The sequence below is a fragment of the Eptesicus fuscus genome, chromosome 7 (genome assembly GCF_027574615.1).
Source record: "Eptesicus fuscus isolate TK198812 chromosome 7, DD_ASM_mEF_20220401, whole genome shotgun sequence".
Taxonomy (NCBI): Eukaryota; Metazoa; Chordata; class Mammalia; order Chiroptera; family Vespertilionidae; genus Eptesicus; species Eptesicus fuscus.
The window spans coordinates 77,447,414-77,466,270 of NC_072479.1; the positions used below are offsets into that span (position 1 = coordinate 77,447,414).

Sequence of the window (18,857 nt, forward strand, 5' to 3'; positions counted from 1 at the left end):
TTGCTTGAATTACATGAAATTTGCTTACCCACATTACAAAACACTCAGGGTTGCCGGGCAAGTCCTCTTAGCAATGAGGAACTAAATGGTCGCCTGGAAGTTGTGCCTCCCACCTGATACCAGACAGCTGGTGCTTTCAATTCACGAAGAACACTTGCATAGACATTTCTAATCAGCTATATAATTCTAAGAACAATGCACAGGATATTTTTAACAGTAGACAAAAATAACACCCACACCCCCTCCCCCCCCACACACCCACACACATACTTGTCAAGGGCTTTGCAAGGAGACATCATGAGCTTACTTAAAATTTAAAGATTTATTACATTTTGCTTTTATTCTTAATAATAGTGTGAGGGAAATGGGAGAGAAAAGAGTGCTAACACAATGCTTGATACAAGGAGGCTATAAATAAATGTTAGTTCAGTGGTATATGAGCAGGATATACTTCTAAGTTAAAAGGAGGTAGGCAAAGGGGAATGGGATGGGGACATCTGTAATAGTGTCAACAATAAAAATAAAGTTAAAAAGACCAATTTAGTATGTAAATATTATTTTTATGTAATATCCATATACATAGATAAGAAGGCATTTTTATTGTATGTTAATATTGAACACATTGTAAGCTCAATAATATGTTTACATATCATTTAAAGATTAAATGGCTTATAAACACTTTGCTCCACTGCCTTAACCCATGTAATTAGTAGTAAGTTTATTTGAGTTTTAATAATCAAATATGAAGAAATGTCTATTTAGATCCTCTGCCCATTTTTTAATTGAATCGTTTGGGATATTTTTGTTAATGAGTTGCAGAAGTTCTTCGCATATTTTGAATGTTAAACCCTCATCAGACATATGATTTGTAAATATTTGGTAGGTTGCCTTTTCATTCTGTTGGTTTCCTTTGCTGGGCAGAAGCTTTTTACTTGATGTAGTCCCATTTGTTTATTTTTGTTGTTGTTTTGCCTTTGCTTGGTGTTAAATCCCAAAAATCATTACCAAGACTAATGTTAAGGGGCTTTTAAAAAATTTTTTTCCATGATTTTTATGGTTTCGAGTCTTTAATTCATTTTGAGTTTATTTTTGTGTATGGTGTAAGATAATGGTCATCTTTCATTTCTTTCTTTTCTTTTCTTTCTCTTTTTTTTTTTTTTGCACGTGGTTATCCTATTTTCCCAGTACCACTTATTGAAGAGACTGTCTTTTCCCCGTTGCATGTTCTTAGCCTCAATCAATAAATTAATTGATTATATGTGCGGGCTTACTTCTGAGCTCTCTATTCTGTTCCCAGGTCTATGTGTCTGTTTTTATGGCAATATCATTTTTTGATTACTATAGCTTTGTTGTACAGTTTAAATCAGGAAGTATGATGCCTCCAGCATTGCACCTCTTTCCCAAGATTGCTTTGGCTACTGGAGTCTTTTGTGATTATGGTTCCATACAAATTATAGTGTTATTTGTTCTATTTCTGTGAAAATGTCACTGGAAGTTTGATAGGATTGCATTAAATCTTTAGATTGCTTTGGGTATATGGATATTTTAAAAATATTAAATCTTCCAATCTTGGAGCATAGACTATCTTTCCATTTATTTGTCTTCAATTTCTTCCATCAATGTCTCATCATTTTCAGTGTTCAGGTCTTTTACGCCCTTGATTAAGTTTATTTTTAGGTATTTTATTATTTGAATGCAATTATAAATGGAATTTCTCTTAAATTTTTTTTATAGTTTTTTTTCTCAGTAAATAGAAATACAACAGATTTTGCTTATTGATTTTGTATTCTGCAATTTTACTGAATTAATTAGTTCTAACAGTTTTTTTTATGGTGTCTTTAGTGTTTTCTACATATAATAAAATGCTATCTTCAGATAGTGATTTTTTCCTTTTGCCTTTCTCATTTGGATGCCTTTTATTTTTCTTGAGAAGTCATTCTTAATATCCTAGATCACATTAATTCTATTATTACACACTCTCACGGCACCGTATATAATTCACCACCTTCAAGTTCTTAAATTACTTCTTTAATACTGGCTTTCCCTGCCACAATGTAAACTTCATGAAGTCAAGGGTTATGACTACATACTTAATTCTTAATTTTAATCCTATTTCTGTAGTCTCAGTAGTCACATTACTCCTCTGCTTAAAACCATCCAATGACTTCCTATCACAACTAGGATAAAATGCAAGCTGTCTACCAGCTTCTCTGTAATGTGTTCCCTGCTTTCCTTTCTGACGTCCTCCCCACCAGAGTTTCTCTCATTCATTCTGCTCTGGGCTCCAGGCACATTGGTCGTCTTTCTACCTCTGTAAGTGTTAAAGGCATTGCTATCTCTCCTCCCAGATCTCAAGTGTTACCTCTTTCTCATTATTTGTGTCTCAAATCAAATATCACTTCCTCCAAGCAGTCTTCCTTGCCATCCCCAGCTAAAGCACCAGTTTCTATAAAATGGCACTTTGTGCCATTTTGTAGTTTTTCTTCTTCAGAAACTTAGCAGCACCTGAAACAATATAATTTATTTATTTGTTTACATGATTAATGTCTATCTCTTCACTGAAGGGAGGAACTTGTCTACTGTTGATTGAAAATATATTCAGCTCCTAGAATAGTAAGTAGCACATAGGTACTCATAAATACATTAACTGAACCTGTCTGGATATGCAGGAGCAGGCCAATCAAGTCTTCAAAATCCTAAAGACTTCCAAGATGGTTGGGAAATGTGAAAACCAAAGAGTGGTTTTCTACATGTATCTAGTGACCTCTGCTGGAATACTTACCGAGGAAACCAAACACAAATCTTTTTTTTTTTTTTTTTCCTAGTTGTCCTCTCATGTCTTTTTATTGAATGATAACACATTAGTGTGAGTGTGAAATTAGGAATCAGGAATTTTTGAGATTTCTTCTCCCATCTTGGGGAAACCCCATTCCCCTTTCTCTCATTCATTATGCTCTTAGCTTACCAATTTAATATAAATTCTAGAGGAGAGAATTCAGGGATATTCAGAATATTAAGGAAGCAGAGAACGTTCTCTGATCCCCCTCCAGATCATATTGCATATGTGAATGCCTTTCTTTTCACATATATTGGAAAGAGGGGGATTCATCCAGATATCACGGACAGATGAAGATCCCACGGACATACCAGTATTTCAGGTGGTTCCATTTATTTCACCTTTGTTGACTCAGGGAGCAATTTTGAAAAAGGCATTCATCACTGAAAAGCAAAGAATTAGCAAAATGTCCTCATGTTGGGATAATAGGATCAAAAGGGTTATATAAGTCTACTGTGAGGGGTCATTAGGAGATGATGTGTTGCTGAGAGTGCTTGTGCCTGAGGCAAAAGCCCAAGTGAGAGCCAGAGATCAAAATTTTCTAAATAGCAAAATAATGAGAGTGAAAATGAATAAAATAATCACGAGGTGATGTGATTAAACTTTCAAACACTGGTTTACTTATTCTGTGTATGGTGTAAACATATATATATGTAAATACATATACATATATACATTTATATACATGTTTATTGCAGAAAATTTGTAGAATACTAGTAAAGAAATAAATAATAATCATTATCAGTACCTCCTAAAGAAAACAATTGTGAGAATTTTGTATCTATTTCAGTCTTATATTTATATATATTTCACTAGGAGAAATGCATATCTATTTTTTTGTAAAAAATTGAATCAATTGTATTATTTATTTTGTTTTATATGTTACTTATTTTTATTTAGTATGTCATGAAATATTTTAATTGATTTAAGGTCATTTTTCCCTCAAAATACAATTATTTGAGCAAATAACATATGCATGTGGCACAATATTTTAAAAAATTAAAGAAAAATAAGCCTCTCGGAAAACCAAGATGGCGGCATAAGGTAAACACCTAACTGTTGCCTACCACAACAATTTTGAAACTACAACTGGAAAACAGAGCGCACACCATCCAGAATGACTGGAAAGCTGGCAGAGTGGAAAACCTACAACTAGAGAAAAAAAGAGAGGGTGACGCTGAGCCTCAGGAGCTGTGGAGGTGCGGAGATCCATGAGCGCGGAAAGGGCGGGTGGCTGAATACACGGCAAGCTGCGGTCGGGGAGAAATTGGTCTGTTTGGTAGCGGACAAGGCTCGAAAGCTGCCTTCTCTCAGAGGCGTGCAGCCATTAATTCGGGCACGGAGAAACCACCCCTCTTAGGGCGGAGCAGATGGGAAACCAAAGCTTGTCTGTGCCAACCTGAGACTCCACCCCATCCAAGCTGAGCACAGAAGCTCTCCCAGCGGAGACACTGCTGATCCTCACAGCCAACTGGCTTGGAGATCAATTCCCGCCAGTGATACCAACAATCCCAACCACTCTGAACTCCAGTTTCTGGGGACACGCAGGGGACCCAGACGCCTACGGGACTCTCGGCCATCGGTCGGAGAGTGAGAATGACTTTTCTGTCAGTGTGGACGACACCAGATTTCAACCATTCTCATAAGGGACACATTCAAGAGGCAGACTCAGTGAGCACCAAAGCCCTACTGTGTCTCCAGCACAGCAATTCTTCCGTTATAGACACAGCAGGCCCTCACAACCAATTGGACCGGAGGTCAATTCCTCCCAGTGTACCAACAGCAATCAGGGCTTTTAACTATACCAAGACTTTCCACTCAGCCCACAAAGGGGAGTACCAAGAGCGACCACCTAGAGTGATTAGGGAAGCTGAGCTACTGGCCCCTATAGGTCACTGACCACACAAAGCCACTCCATCAACACAGGGAGACAGCCAAAATGTGGAGACATTGAAGTATGTCACAAGTAGGAGAGATAGATGAAAGCAAACTAATGGACGACACAGTGTTCAGAACCATATTTATAAGGATACTCAAGAATCTTCTAAAAACCGCTGAGAAACTTGAAGAGACCTTCAAGGACCTTAATGAGAATACCAAAAAAATGGAAAAGGACCAGTCAGAAATTATGCATACACTGTCTGAAATAAAGAATATACAGAGTAGACCACCGCACCCGAAGAGTCAAACCAAAGATCTGGAATATGAGGAAGGAAAAAACACCCAACCAGAGAGGCGGAAAGAAAGAAGAATCCAAAAGTGTGAGGATAGCATAAGGAGCCTCCGGGATGGCTTTAAGCATACCAATATCCGAATTTTTGGGGTGCCAGAAGAGAGAGAGCAAGATACTGAAAACCTATTTAAAGAAATAATGACAGAAAATTTCCCCCACCTGGTGAAAGAAATAGACTTACAAGTTCAGGAAGCGTACAGAACCCCAAACAAGAGGAATCCAAAGAGGACCACACCAAGACACATCATAAGTAAAATGCCAAGGGCAAAAGACAAAGAGAGAATCTTACAAGCAGCAAGAGAAAAACAGTTAGTTACCTACAAGGGAGCACCCATACGACTGTCAGCTGATTTCTCAACAGAAACTATGCAGGCCAGACAGGAATGGCAAGAAATATTCAAAGTGATGAATAGCAAGAACCTACAACCAAGACTACTCTACCCAGCAAAGTTATCATTCAGAATTGAAGGGCAGATAAAGAGCTTCACAAATAAGAAAAAGCTAAAGGAGTTCATCACCACCAAACCAGTATTATATGAAATGCTGAAAGGTATTCTTTAAAAGGAGGAAAAAGAAGAAAAAAGTAAAGATAAAAATTATGAACAACAAATATCAACAAGTGATTCTAAAAATCAAGTGAATTCAAAATCTGAGGAACAGAATAAACTGGTGAACATAATAGAATCAGAGGCATAGAATGGGAGTGGATTGATAATTCTCAGGGGGAAAGGGGTGTCTGTGTGGGGGGTATGGGAAGAGACTGGACAAAAATCATACACCTATGGATAAGGACAATGGGGGGGGAGGGAACTGGGTGATGGGGAGATATAGGGGGAAAAAAGGAGAAACAATTGTAATAATCTGAACAATAAAGATTTATTTAAAAAAAAATAAGCCTCTCTTTCATTTCCTCTGCAATAGTAACTACTCAGAAATGCTTTTAATAGACTACTATGTCTTATAAATAAGACTGAAAGTTATTAAAGTGGTAATTATAGTGTCAGGCACTCTACTATGTATCCTATGTAAATGGTCTTTTTCCTATTTTTGTCAGAAAACCAAAACTTAGTAAAGAAATTGGCTTGAGTTTGCATAGCTGATAAGCGGCAGATTGGATGTGCCCCCAAGAATGATTATTTTACAACCAAGCACACAGTACCTGGAACTTGCTATAAATAAATAAAGTGTCACATGTGATTTGGATATTGTGAATTGGCTATCCGGCTTGTTTATCCCTGGAAGAACCAATCACAGCGTTGCTGAGACTGAACACTGCAAACCTGACTCTCTGTCATCACCCTGTCATCCCATTCTCACTTCTTGTCAGCATGCCCTTCTGTTTGGTTTTATTGGAATTTGTATTTGCAGGACTCAACAGAGGTTATGTCAACACAAGCAAATTATTTTGTAAAGGAGAAAGTCGTTTTGATAAATTGGGCTCCTATATTTACTGTTTTAGTGGTCGATTTTTTTTATTAACCATATAGTTTTTTTCTTACCAACTGAATGAATAAAACACTATGTACTTAAATTTATTTTATAGACAAGGATAAGAATCAAATATGTTGATAATCATGAAAGACATTTAATCTACTTGATTTACATTGATTTAATATCAGATAATGAAGTATGTTTTTATCTATTTTAAGTCATTAATATAGGGCTTGAGTTATTAAGGCCAACTGTACAAACAATGGCTAAATACTTAATAAAAAGTTACTAATAAGTAACAAATAGTAACAATAAATAGCAAAAATAAAATAGTGATAGCACAAACAAGTAACAAATTATTTTAACAGAATTCTACTTGTAATTCTAATGTAAAGGATATTTTTTGTGAATTTCAATTCTATTGCTATATGGAATGAAAATGTAAAAATACGGATTGTAAGCTAAATCTATAAAGTAAGATATTTCAAAAGTAAGCATGCTTGAGAATGTTGTTACTCCATTTAGATGCAATATAGAATGTGTCTCTCTGTGTATGTAAATAAATTAGCACACACATACATATACAAACACATGAAAAAGTAAATATATGGCATTTACTGACAAGGTGATCCTGCTTATATTTCAGAACCTAATATATTTTGCATTTTTCTCCTATTTGAACATGATTATACCCACTAAATTAGCCTTTATCAGTTTGAAGCTATTTGAGGTAAATGTACAAATGGAATTAAAATTAATTTCTACTATCTCATTAAAATGATCTGATAATCATTGATCAGGCAAAACTATATTCTTTGTGTTTTATACCCAAACACACACTTGCATTTATATTTTTTCATAGGGAAATTTTAAAGAAAAGTAATTAAGAAAAGGGAAGCCAAAATCTATACTTATCTTCAAAATTAAATTTTCAGATGTAGAATAAAATAATTAGGAATAATTTTTAGTGCTCTAGGAATGAGAATCAGAAAAAAGAATAATACTTAGGAAATATAAAGTGATTTGGAAGTATAGAAATATGTCCCAGTCAATTCTGTGTGTAATCTAAAATGCTCCGCAAAATTTATAAGGGGGATTGCTAAAATCTTGGATCCCTTTGGAAGTGATGAAATAAGCATTGGTGACCGTGTGAGTCTAGGAATTTGGTCAAAAGGACAAGGGCTAAAGGTCTGGACATGTACCATGATCAGCCTATGAGGATGGCACTATCAGGAGGGTTGCTTGCCTAAGCCCCAGACTGAGGGTTTTACTTGTGATAGCTCTGGGTATTTTGCGTAGATTCTGATTGGAGATATTGTCCTCAGTGGACCCACCTAGGAAGACTGCAAAAAGAACTGGACAATTCCTCCTTCAGCTGTGAGTTCTCTGGGAAGCAGATGAGATTTTATTCTGCTGGTTTACTCCTACGAAAAGCTATCCAAGCCTGAGATCTACCAGCTTTGAACCTCCACTCTCTAAAGCGCACGGTTCCTACAGTTAATTGAAAGAGTAAATCGAACAGTGGACTGGAAGAAGAATGCTCCGAGGCCGGTCCCTATCTGTGACATCCCTGAGTGGGCTTCCCCAGTGGGAAGTTGAAGAACTTCCCGTGGAAGATTTGCTTCTCTTTGAAGTTGCTTGGGAAGTGACCAATAAAGGTTTGTACTGGCCCCTGAAGGTGGCTCTTTGACAGATTGCTGAAGAATGTAGATTTAGGACAATGAATTAATCAAATGAATTGCCAGTGAATAAGTAGGCATTCAAACTGAATATAAGCTTAGGTTATAGTTAATTGTGTCTACTTCAACAGGCAATGAAAACTTAGACTTGTATATATAAGGTGTCCCCCAAAAATGTATACACACTTTAGTAGCTGATAGCTCAATGTTGAAAATGAAATGTATTTTAAAAAATGCTGCCTTTATAATTATTGAAAATGTGTGTATACATTTTTTGGGACACCCTATATGTGCTGAAGGGAAGTTGAAAATATTAGTTTTTGCTAGGAAATGTGCATTTAATTTAAAATCCATATTATGGAAAAATAAAAAGTTAATATTTGCTTTTTTTTTGGTTTTATGATTTTGTTTTCAACACAAAACACAACTTCGTACTTTATTTTAGGGAGGACTGTACCTGATCAGGATCAATTAATGCTTTAACTCCATATACTGATAGCATTTCTATTAAATAGTTAATGTTTCCTATAATTCAAGATTAGCTTGGAATTAGTTTTAATTTAGAAGCAGCTCAGAAAGCATAATATTGAGCTCCTATTATGAAGAACAAAAGTGATTTTCAATAACATATACATAGGAATTATAAAATAAGAAATGAAATCAAATTAACAAAATTAAAATAATTTCCCAATAAGGTATAATCTCATTTGTGCCAGATTGAAGAAGGCAAAATGGAGTATTCAACCTAAATGATTTTAATAAGAAAAGAATCTGTAAAATTATAGAAAAAGAAATTCCTTATGAATTGATACTCTCTAGTTTAAAAATCTAGAATATTAGTAAGAAAAAGTAAGTTTTGAAGGTTGAATTCTTCAAGATCATGAAGGACCAGGCCAGGTGATTGATGGGTAAAAGTCAGTGGCAACTTGTGGAATTTAAAGGATCTGAAATGATAACATGAATATGATATATTACTTCCTTTTGGCTAATAAGAGCCAGCATAACCTCAAAGGTGGAGGAATTATATTTGGCATCTGTTCAGATTTTCACCTTATGCTACATGTTCAAAGCTCTCATGTGTGTGCTTTCATAAAATCATACCATCAAAATTAAAAATCACGTCTGCCTGTGTAGAAATGCACAGAATGAACGTAAGAGAACAAAGCACGGTCTTTTTTTTGTTTTTGCAGTTTAGTGAGGAGAAAGCAAAGAGAACAGAAACCATATTATGGAGAAGGGAAGTGTTTTTACGAATTCCTGTTTCTAAATACCTGTTTACAAATCCCTGTTTCTTTTTTCCAGTCTCAAGGTTTTTAAATATGCCCCATGTTCCTGGGGACAGAGCCATCTCTGTTACACATACATCTAAGACTGTGCCTTTAAATAAAGGTTTGCTCTACAGAGTAGGCAGGAACTCAAGAATATAGCTTATTGGTGGAAAAATGGGAGGGACTTATTAGCACCAGGAAACAGTTCAGGAGATGTCTGCTTGAGTTTCAGCACCTAAGCAGACAGCCCTTTCTGCTTCCTCCTGGTCTCTCCATTTAACGAACCTTAATGGAACACTGTCTCCTGGTGCTGGGCACACACTGGTGAAAGCTGTTATCCATGGATCTCGTATCCTGATGACATGCATGCTGATGTCAGGCCTAGAACGGTGCCTGGCACACAGAAAATGCTCAAAGGGATTCTTTTTATCTTTTAAATGAAGGAATGAATACATTTCTTTTCAACCTCTACGCTTCCTTTGTACTTATTTCCTTTTAGTTCCCATGCAAGAGAAAGGGAATTTTGTTGTCTTGCCAAGGGACCCACAATGTGATTTACCCAAGTTGATATCTTGGGTAAATAAACATCTCCAACATAACTTTATTTTAATATCTATTACAGGCTGATTTTTTTTTAGAGATGTTTATATGAATGGACAATTGTTGTGCTCACCTCTGATAATACATTGACACCATCGTTTCTTTTTAAATTTTACTTTGAACTTTTATTCCCCTCCAGTTCATAGCCAGGATATGAGGCATCTTAGCGATCAGGAGCCCAACTCCTCATGGATGAAACAGACATGCACAGGCTTTAATGACAAGTAAATTACAGGGTTGGGACCAGCAGTTAGGTCTCCTCTGAGTCCCCTGCTCTTTTAATTACCGCACAAAGAGAAAAATTAAAACATCCGTTGCCTAAGGAAATTTTCTACAGTTGAAAGAACACTGGACTTGCAGTCAAAGATCATAGATTCCTGAGACTTTGTAAAAACATCCCTTAAACCAGGGTTGGGGGACCCTGTTTGTGCCAAGGGCCATTTGGTTAGTTATACCATCATTTGCGAGCCATACAAAATTATAAACTTGAAAATTAGCCTGCTATGTTTGGTCAGACATTTAATTAACTCACCTCTAATGCCTTGGCAGGGCCAGACCAAATGATTTCATGGACCTCCTCCTGCCTGCAGGCCTGATGGATGTTCCCCACCCCTTCGAGAAAACTATCTGAATAGCAGTTTCTTCATGAATGAAATGAGCGTAATATGCTTCAGCCATCTTACAGTGGCTTGTAGTGGCAAACAGGAAATGTATTTAGATCCAAGAACACAAAAGATTTCTTAGAAAGGAAAAATAAATCCTTTACCAGCAAACTTTTGCCAGCAAACAATGAAAATGTGTAAACTATAACAAATGAAAGAGTTATATTTAAATTATTGGATGCTGATTCTTTGACCTTAAAATAACTTTTTCCATTTGTTCATGTTATTCTTGAAATGTGTTGCTTTTATCACTTCATCCATTTTATTATTATAATCCACTTATTATCCAATAAAGATTCATCAAGTGTCTATTACATGTCAGGCACTGGGAGATGAAGAGCATAGAGTTTAACAAAATAAAATTGATTCCCAGTCTTCCAAAATTTGCAAACTTGCAGGATGGTAGACATTGAACATGCAACTATAGTCAAGTGTGATGAGTGTAAAAGTAAGTACAAGATGCTCTAAGACTACATAATGTGAGTGGGGGGCAGGGGCAGGGTTCTAACTAGTTTGGGGTTTGTGGCAAACCTCTTACCACAATCATTTCTCCTGCACAGACTTGCCCAAATCATTGTAGACTATGGATCAATGGCCATGTTGAGGATGTTTAGGGTCATTAAAAAGAGTTTAATGAATACTGTCAAAAAGAATGAATGCTAATGTAATATATGTGAACATTTCTGTAATTTAGTTACTAAATGAATGCTTCTCTTTTAAAATCAACTAAAAACAATTTGTTTTGGCCCTAAGCCAGAATATTGCTGGACATAATTCTGCCTGCTCCCTCCTTTAAGCTAGGCCCCATCACTAGCTCTGGGTCACATGGTATGCTATGAATAGCACGTGGAAAAACTCAGAAAACTATAATCAAAAAGGGGTTGGTAGAAACTGAGCATGATTGCAAGTCCATGTTCTGAGGCAGGTATTCTAAAGGTGGGGATCTTGATAAAAGTGGACTTCAAAGCGTTGGTAAACCTCAGAATATTGTATCTGAAAATATGTGCTCCTACCTGTGAGTGCTGTTTTGGAGAAGAGGGCAGAACGTTTTCATCAGATTTCTAAAGGCCTCAATGATTAACGTGAGAACCACTGCTCTAACTTCCTCTAAACCCCTGGGCTCCTTTTTCTGTTAACTCAGAAGTGCCTAGAGCTGAAATTAAAAAGTGATTTTCTTTAAGTATTGTTTTCCAAGTGGCTTTGAAACTCCTCAACATCTGAAGGAGTTTATTTTTTGTGACACTGCTCTTTTCTTCCTCTGTCCCTCTTACCATCATCTTTAAAGATCCATCAATATGTTGCTCAGCAATATTACTTACAATCTTGCTGTCCACAGCCCGTGGCCCTGGAATCAGACTGAACTGGAATCCCAGTCTAGTCATTACTTGTGTGATGGTGGATCCACCTCAGAGCCTCTTTGCGCCTCAGTTTCCCCATCTACAAATAAAGATAATGATAGCATCTACCTATAATGATATTGTGAAAATGAAAACAACAACAATTGTAAATCACTTAGAATAACTCCTAGCATTAAATAAACACTTTGTAGGTGTTAGCTTATTATTCTTCACTAGAGGCCCAGTGCACAAATTCGTGCACAGGTGGGGTCTGGCCCACCCACCCCGATTGCAGCTGATCCGGCTGGGCCAGCTCGGGGGAGGGGCCACGGGCAGTTGGACAGCCAGCCGCACCCCCTGGTTGAACTCCTGATCAAACTCCCAGTCAAGGGGACAATTTGCATATTAGCCTTTTATTATATAGGATTATTATATAGGATAAAAATTTATTCATAAAAGGAGTGTGTTGGATTATTCATGATCATATTTGCTTTGATTTTGAGTGATTCCATGAATCAGTTTTTAAACACAAAAGCAGAAAGTGAACAAAAAGCTATGGAACAGGGTCCCTACAGTCATTGGTGACAGTAATTTGGGGCTGAGGTTCCTTTCCTTGGTGTGAACATGCAGTGATCATGTCAAGGGAATCTTAAACGACACCACATGAAACACACAATCTATGGAAAAAAACATGCTTGATACACACATAGCTTTCAGAGGAGACCTAGTCTCCTCAGTTCCTTTTTATCCTGCTTGCCATGTCTGAGCGCCTCCTGTATAAAACATGGGCTGCCACTATGTATGATCCGGGGAGGGGTGTGCATGTGGTCTTGCTCTACGTGTCTCACCTCCCACTGCCTGAGACTGAAGCTGCTTTGATTTTGAACTACAGATCCAGCAAAGTGCTGGGCACACAAACATTTGTTGACCATTGTCACCAGTAACATTTACTTTCTATCCTATCAGCCCTGCTGCCTCAAAGAATGATATTCTAACTGTATAATGACTCCTCCTGCTCCTGCAACTGTGTCTTAAGACAGAAGGGTCCAATTATTAGCTATGCATATTGAAGTCATCTGACTTTCAAATTCTGTAACCTTTAAACATTTATCAAATAGTGAAGATACTCCTAATTTATATTCCTGTATAAAATGTCATATTGGCTGCTGTCCATATCTCACACTACTTCAGAATCCTGGTTTTAGCAACATCAGCAGTTTCTAGATGGATACTTGGGGTTGTAGCTACCTCAATGACATATATGCCATGGGAGCTCATCTTTTCTTTCTTATGAAAGGCTTGATACTTTGCCCTCACACTAAAGATACTTTTCCATGTTGTTTCAGGAAAAAAAAAAGAAGATCAATAAAATACAAAGTACATGTTTGAAAGTGAAGTGTAAGTTCAAATTCAGTGATTTATGCTATGACAAAACAATGACTCAATAAAAAGTATGTGTTGGTGAACCTCTGCTTGATACCTCAAATTTGAAAATGGGAATGACCCTATGTCTATGCTGTCATACTCATCAATAATTAGCATGCCAATATAGGAGTTTGTGGAAAACGAGTAAAAATCAAGGGAAACTAGTTGGCATATGAATATGGGAAGAGCAGGGAGAGGCTAAATTGGTGCTGGAGAATATGAAATGCAATAAGAGGTCCTCTCCACAGAAAGACTGTACAAAGAGATGTCTGGGAGAAAAGATTTATTTACAATCGGGCCTCAACCAGGATGGCATGGACTTTTATTTTTAAATTTTGTGTTTTTATTCCTGATAGACTGAAATAACATAGCCATAGTATTTATGAACACTGTAAGGCTATTTGGAGACTATCTATATGAAGACTGAAGGCCTCAAATCAGAAAAGGAAGTAGCAAATTAATTAACTGTGTTTATCTTTCCATTTCAATTCCCAAATCTAACCATTTATTTTCTTCAAATAAAGAATTTCTCTTCCCCCTTGTGTCCTTTAGCAAATAAGAATGTGTTTGCATTTACACAAGTGTATTTAAATTTTAAACACATAATCTAACAAACAAGGATGTTCTAAGATCTCTGGGCAAGATGCACAGTTGCAAATAAGAGTAGAAGTGTGAATAAGGCATTTGATAAACATGTGCCATCAGAACCTGAGAACATATTCTCCCTGATAAGATGAAGATGAAGGGAAGATGTCAACTGAAGATGAAAAATTATTTGAAGAAAGTATATATATAAATATATATATACATATATATATATGTAAATATGTTGCTAAAATGTGACTCACACTTTAAAGAAAAATCTTTTTAGTTGCCTTTGCAAATTCCCATTGGATAGATGAGCTAATTGAGCCTTAGGTTAAGTGAGTTAACTAGTTCAATTTAAGTTGGTTATAATTTTCAAAATTCTAATGCTCCATACATATTCTTTTACATATATCTTTTGGCACTCTTTTTGTTTTCCTCCAGGACAATTTTCTATATGTGGACATGCTGGATCCAAGGGCATATACATTTTCCAATAGTACACATGTTTTTTGGCTTTGTGTTTTAATAGTGGTGGCCACAATGCCAGAGGAGGTGGGGAAGGTCATACCATATGAAAATTTGTATTTGTGTCATTGGGTTTGACATGAGAGTTGGGCCAAACATTCCCCCTCAAAATCTATCAGATCGTTCTTCTTGGCAAAACTGACCTCACTTTGTTCCTTGGAATGGAAGTGGCTCTTTACTTTGGAAAACTTGCTCATCATTTCAGCAGTGGCTGTTACTTGGATATACCTTAGCCCCTTCTTGGACCACTGTCAGAGAAGGGGTGAAAGGTGACTACTGCTGCTGAGGGCTAATGGCATGACAATGGCTATTTGCCCCATTTTGACACCTCAATGTGGATGGAGCATTAAGCCAAGTGCTTCATTCCAATTGTCTCTTCAGATTTCTTTGAAATGTTTGTACTGCTCTACTGTTGCCAATCTGCTATTCTCTGACATGTACCCAGAAGGGGCTTTAAAATACGCACAAATGGAACGAATAGTGACTATTTGTTAGTGTCTTTAAAAACTTTATTTTAGAAAGTTAAATGAACCCTTGTGCTTGATGTTTCCTAAATAACAAAAAAAATGGGAACTCAATTCCATGCCTTTATCACTTAAATGAATTATTAAGCTGAATGATAATGGAACCTTTTCTTTTCAACAGTTGGTGGCATCTATACTGTGATTCAGACAAAGGCCAGAACAACAGCAGATGAATGGGGAGACAATTATTTTCTGATTGGTCCATATTTTGAGCAAAATATGAAGACTCAGGTGGAAAAGTGTGAACCTGCAAATGACGCTGTTAGAAGAGCAGTGGACGTAATGAATAAACATGGCTGCCAGGTAAGGGATGCTGACCAACACTTCACTTGACAAGTCTCAGTAAACTGTAATGGGCAAGCAGACACAATTCACATCAGCTCCCAAGACAGGACCATCCCTCTACTTAGGGAAAAGGAGCAGGTTTGTGAGAAAGATGATGAACTTGACTATAAATAGGTACATTTTGAGGCAATATAAATATCTAGTAACTTAATAGGTTTAGAGCTTAGCAGAATTTATAGGGTAAAGATATTTCTGGGGAAGGCATTTGTGTCTAAACTGTATATAATTCGAGTTCATAGTATTTTTCTGTGGACGTTTATAGATGAAAAGCACATTTTGAGCCAAACCTTGGAGATGTCAATATGTTAGAACAACTACAGTAAAAGAAGTCAGAGATTGCAAAAGTAGAAGCACAGCTAGCAATGTAGAACCAAGGAATGTTCAAATCCTAATCCTCAGAACGTAAGAAAATGACACCTTCTGTAGCAAAAAGGACTTTGCACATGTGATTATGTTAAGGATCTTGAGATGGGGAAATTATCTGGCTGGGCCCAATGTAATCACAAGGGTCCTTATAAGAGGGAGGCAGTCGAATCAGACTTGGAGAGATGTGACAATGGAAACAGAGGTTGGCATGATGAGCTTTGAAGATGGAGGAAGGGGCCACTAGCCAAGGAATGCAGGTGGCCTCTAGAAGCTGGAAAAGGCCAGGAAATAGATTATCTTCCAGAGACGACAAATGGAATGAAACTCTGCCAACATGTTGATTTTAACCCACAAGATTTATTTCACACTACAACCCTCTAACCTATAAAATAATTATTTTGTGTCCTTTTAGCCACTAGATTTCTGAGAATTTGTTGCTGTAACAACAGGAATAGTGAGGTCAAGACAAGGGAGAAGAGGGTTTTAAGTATGAAGAAGGAACCAAGTCAACAAAGGATTGAACCAGGGACATTTTGGTTTAGCAATATTAAGGTCATTCTTGGTAACCTTGTTAGATACGCTTCAAAGGAAGGGGAGATTAAATCAGATTGCTGTGGGTTGAGGAATGAGTGAATGGTGAGAAAAGAGTATAAAAGCTGTGGCTATGAGATTTTTCTCTGAAGAGTTGAGATAAATTAAGTAGTTTCAGAGTGGTGTGATTTTGAGAATTAGTGTTTTATTAAATGTAAGTGAGATCTGAGCATATTTATATGACAAAAAAAAGAAATATCTAGCAGACAGGGAGAAGTTGAAACTTCAGAAGAAATGAATGATTGAAGAAAGGAAGGCCACTGAGAATGGGAGCGGGAACAAGACCCAAAGCACTAGTGAGAGGATCACTTTTCTCTCCTTTCACTTAAACAGGTAATAAGGGGTGAATGAAGGATTCAGTGTGGTCTCACTCAATGTATTTGATGATCTTAATGAAGTAGGAGTTAAAGGTCATCTTACAAAAGTTAGGAGGCAAGTGTTAAAGTAAGAAATTTGAAGAAAGAAGTTCTGAAAACTGTTCAAGGAAGAGATAAAGAATATCTGGACATCTCTGATGTACAGTCATGACTTTTCAATGTCACAAATGTATGTGACTGTGACTCTCTCCAGCAGCAATCAGAAGCCTGAGTGAAAGTGCAGGAAGATGAATAGATGAAGACGGTGTTTAATTTCAGCATTTGTGCAATGGGGCAAATCAGCAAATGTCTTGGGGGTAGTTGTGCAATTGACTGAATTGATGGACAGTCACTTTGACGAACGTAACAGGATTAGACTTTGGGCTGCTACATTAATGAGATAATGTATCTTAGGCAATATATTTAATTAAGATTTCTGGCAGCAACCATACTGAGAAACACTTCCAGTAACATTCGTTTTTATAGGAGAAATCGAAGAAATCATATACATTTGTCAACAGAAAAAAAAACGTTTTCTAGCAGGAAATATGTTAACTCCTGTTGCATAAAGAAAAATAAGTGGCACAGTAGAAAGTATATTCAACTGCAAGTTGCTAAAGATACAGAGCAGTTCAACTTTTGATTCTATCATAAAAAACATAGACTATAATATTAAATCCTAAAACCGTGAGCTCAAGGTCAAAGGAGTGATGATACTTTTTTTTTTAATGACTGAATTTAATGAAAAGCATTTCCCAAGCAGGGAAATTTTTTAGATGAATGAATGCAAGCCCATTCTAACTCCATATCAGGTGCTTCGTGGTATCACCATGGTTTTCTGTACAGCATCTGCAGCTGAGTTACCTAGCATTCCTACATGGCTCTGTGTTCTTTACATGGCAGGTACATTTTGGAAGATGGCTGATAGAGGGGAGTCCTTACGTGGTGCTCTTTGACATAGGGTTTTCAGCTTGGAATTTGGACAGGTGGAAGGGTGACCTCTGGGAAGCGTGCAGTGTCGGCATTCCTTATCACGACCGAGAAGCCAACGACATGTTGATATTTGGATCTTTAACGGCCTGGTTCTTAAAAGAGGTACAGTTCACTGTATAGTGATACAACAGAGGAGCAGCACAATTGTGTTCTGTGCCCAGCATTGCCCAGCAATGATCCCATCACCTTTAGATTAAGTAAATTTTGAGATGATGCCTTTATTGATTGTCCTAGTACATTTCTGAGAAAACGTTCTGCCTTCCTCAAATTAAATATCAGCCTTTGGACTGGGGTAATAGTAATGCTTATTAATATATAGAATGATGTGTATAAAATCCAATTATATTTGCTACTACATAGATGATACTCAATCTATGCGCAAGAAAAAATAGTATACATCATGGACTATATATATGAATTATAGGTCCAATGGAAAGAAAATAGCTTGAAATATTTGGTTTTGGTATGCATGCGTTCTTGTATAATTGCAGTGACTTTTAGATATTTTTATCATTAGCTAAGTGCTGAAGTGATCCCAGCAGGTGCTAAGGAGTCCATAGCAGTGAAATATCCCATAGATGAAAAAAAAAAAGAATATTAGAAACTAGTCCTTTTTATTTATTTTAATATACATTTTTATTGATTTCAGAGAGGAAAGGAAAGGGAGAGAGAAACATCAATGATGAGAAAGAATCATTGATTGGCTGCTTCATGCATGCCCCAAACTGGCAACCCGGGCATGTGCTCTGACCAGGAATCAAACCATGACCTCAGGTTCATAGGTTGACACTCAACCACTGAGCCAAGCCAGCCTGGCCAAACTAGTCCTTTTTCAGTGAGCCAAGCCTGCACTCTCCTAAGTCCTCCAAGCTTGGCGGTAAGATTTCTTCACCTTCTTTGCATTATCTCAAGATGATGATGCCTAACCTGAAAATCAGATGGTGAAGGAAGAGCATCCCTAGCAAAGTGGGGTGTGGTCTAAAGCCAAATCACAGATCTGTGTGTTGGGAGTGGGTTCCATCTGGCCAGTCTTTCTTACTGATTAAATCATAGTCCATAGCCATAAAGGGCTGCCTCAAGGTAAAGGAGAGGGTGGAG

General features: G+C 37.0%; 1 protein-coding gene across 2 annotated transcripts in view; it reads left to right on the top strand.

Moving 5' to 3' along the window:
- Positions 1-8,037: 8,037 nt before the first annotated feature.
- Positions 8,038-18,857, top strand: part of GYS2 (glycogen synthase 2) — a 43,285-nt gene continuing 32,465 nt past the window's right edge. Inside the window, exons 1-3 of one of the 2 annotated variants that reach the window (XM_008140478.3) lie at positions 8,038-8,158; positions 15,230-15,411; positions 17,670-17,861. In XM_008140478.3, coding sequence (XP_008138700.1) covers positions 8,038-8,158; positions 15,230-15,411; positions 17,670-17,861 — 495 coding nt within the window. The remainder of the gene's footprint in view (positions 8,159-15,229; positions 15,412-17,669; positions 17,862-18,857) is intronic. The other variant, XM_054719225.1, reaches the window with a different exon arrangement.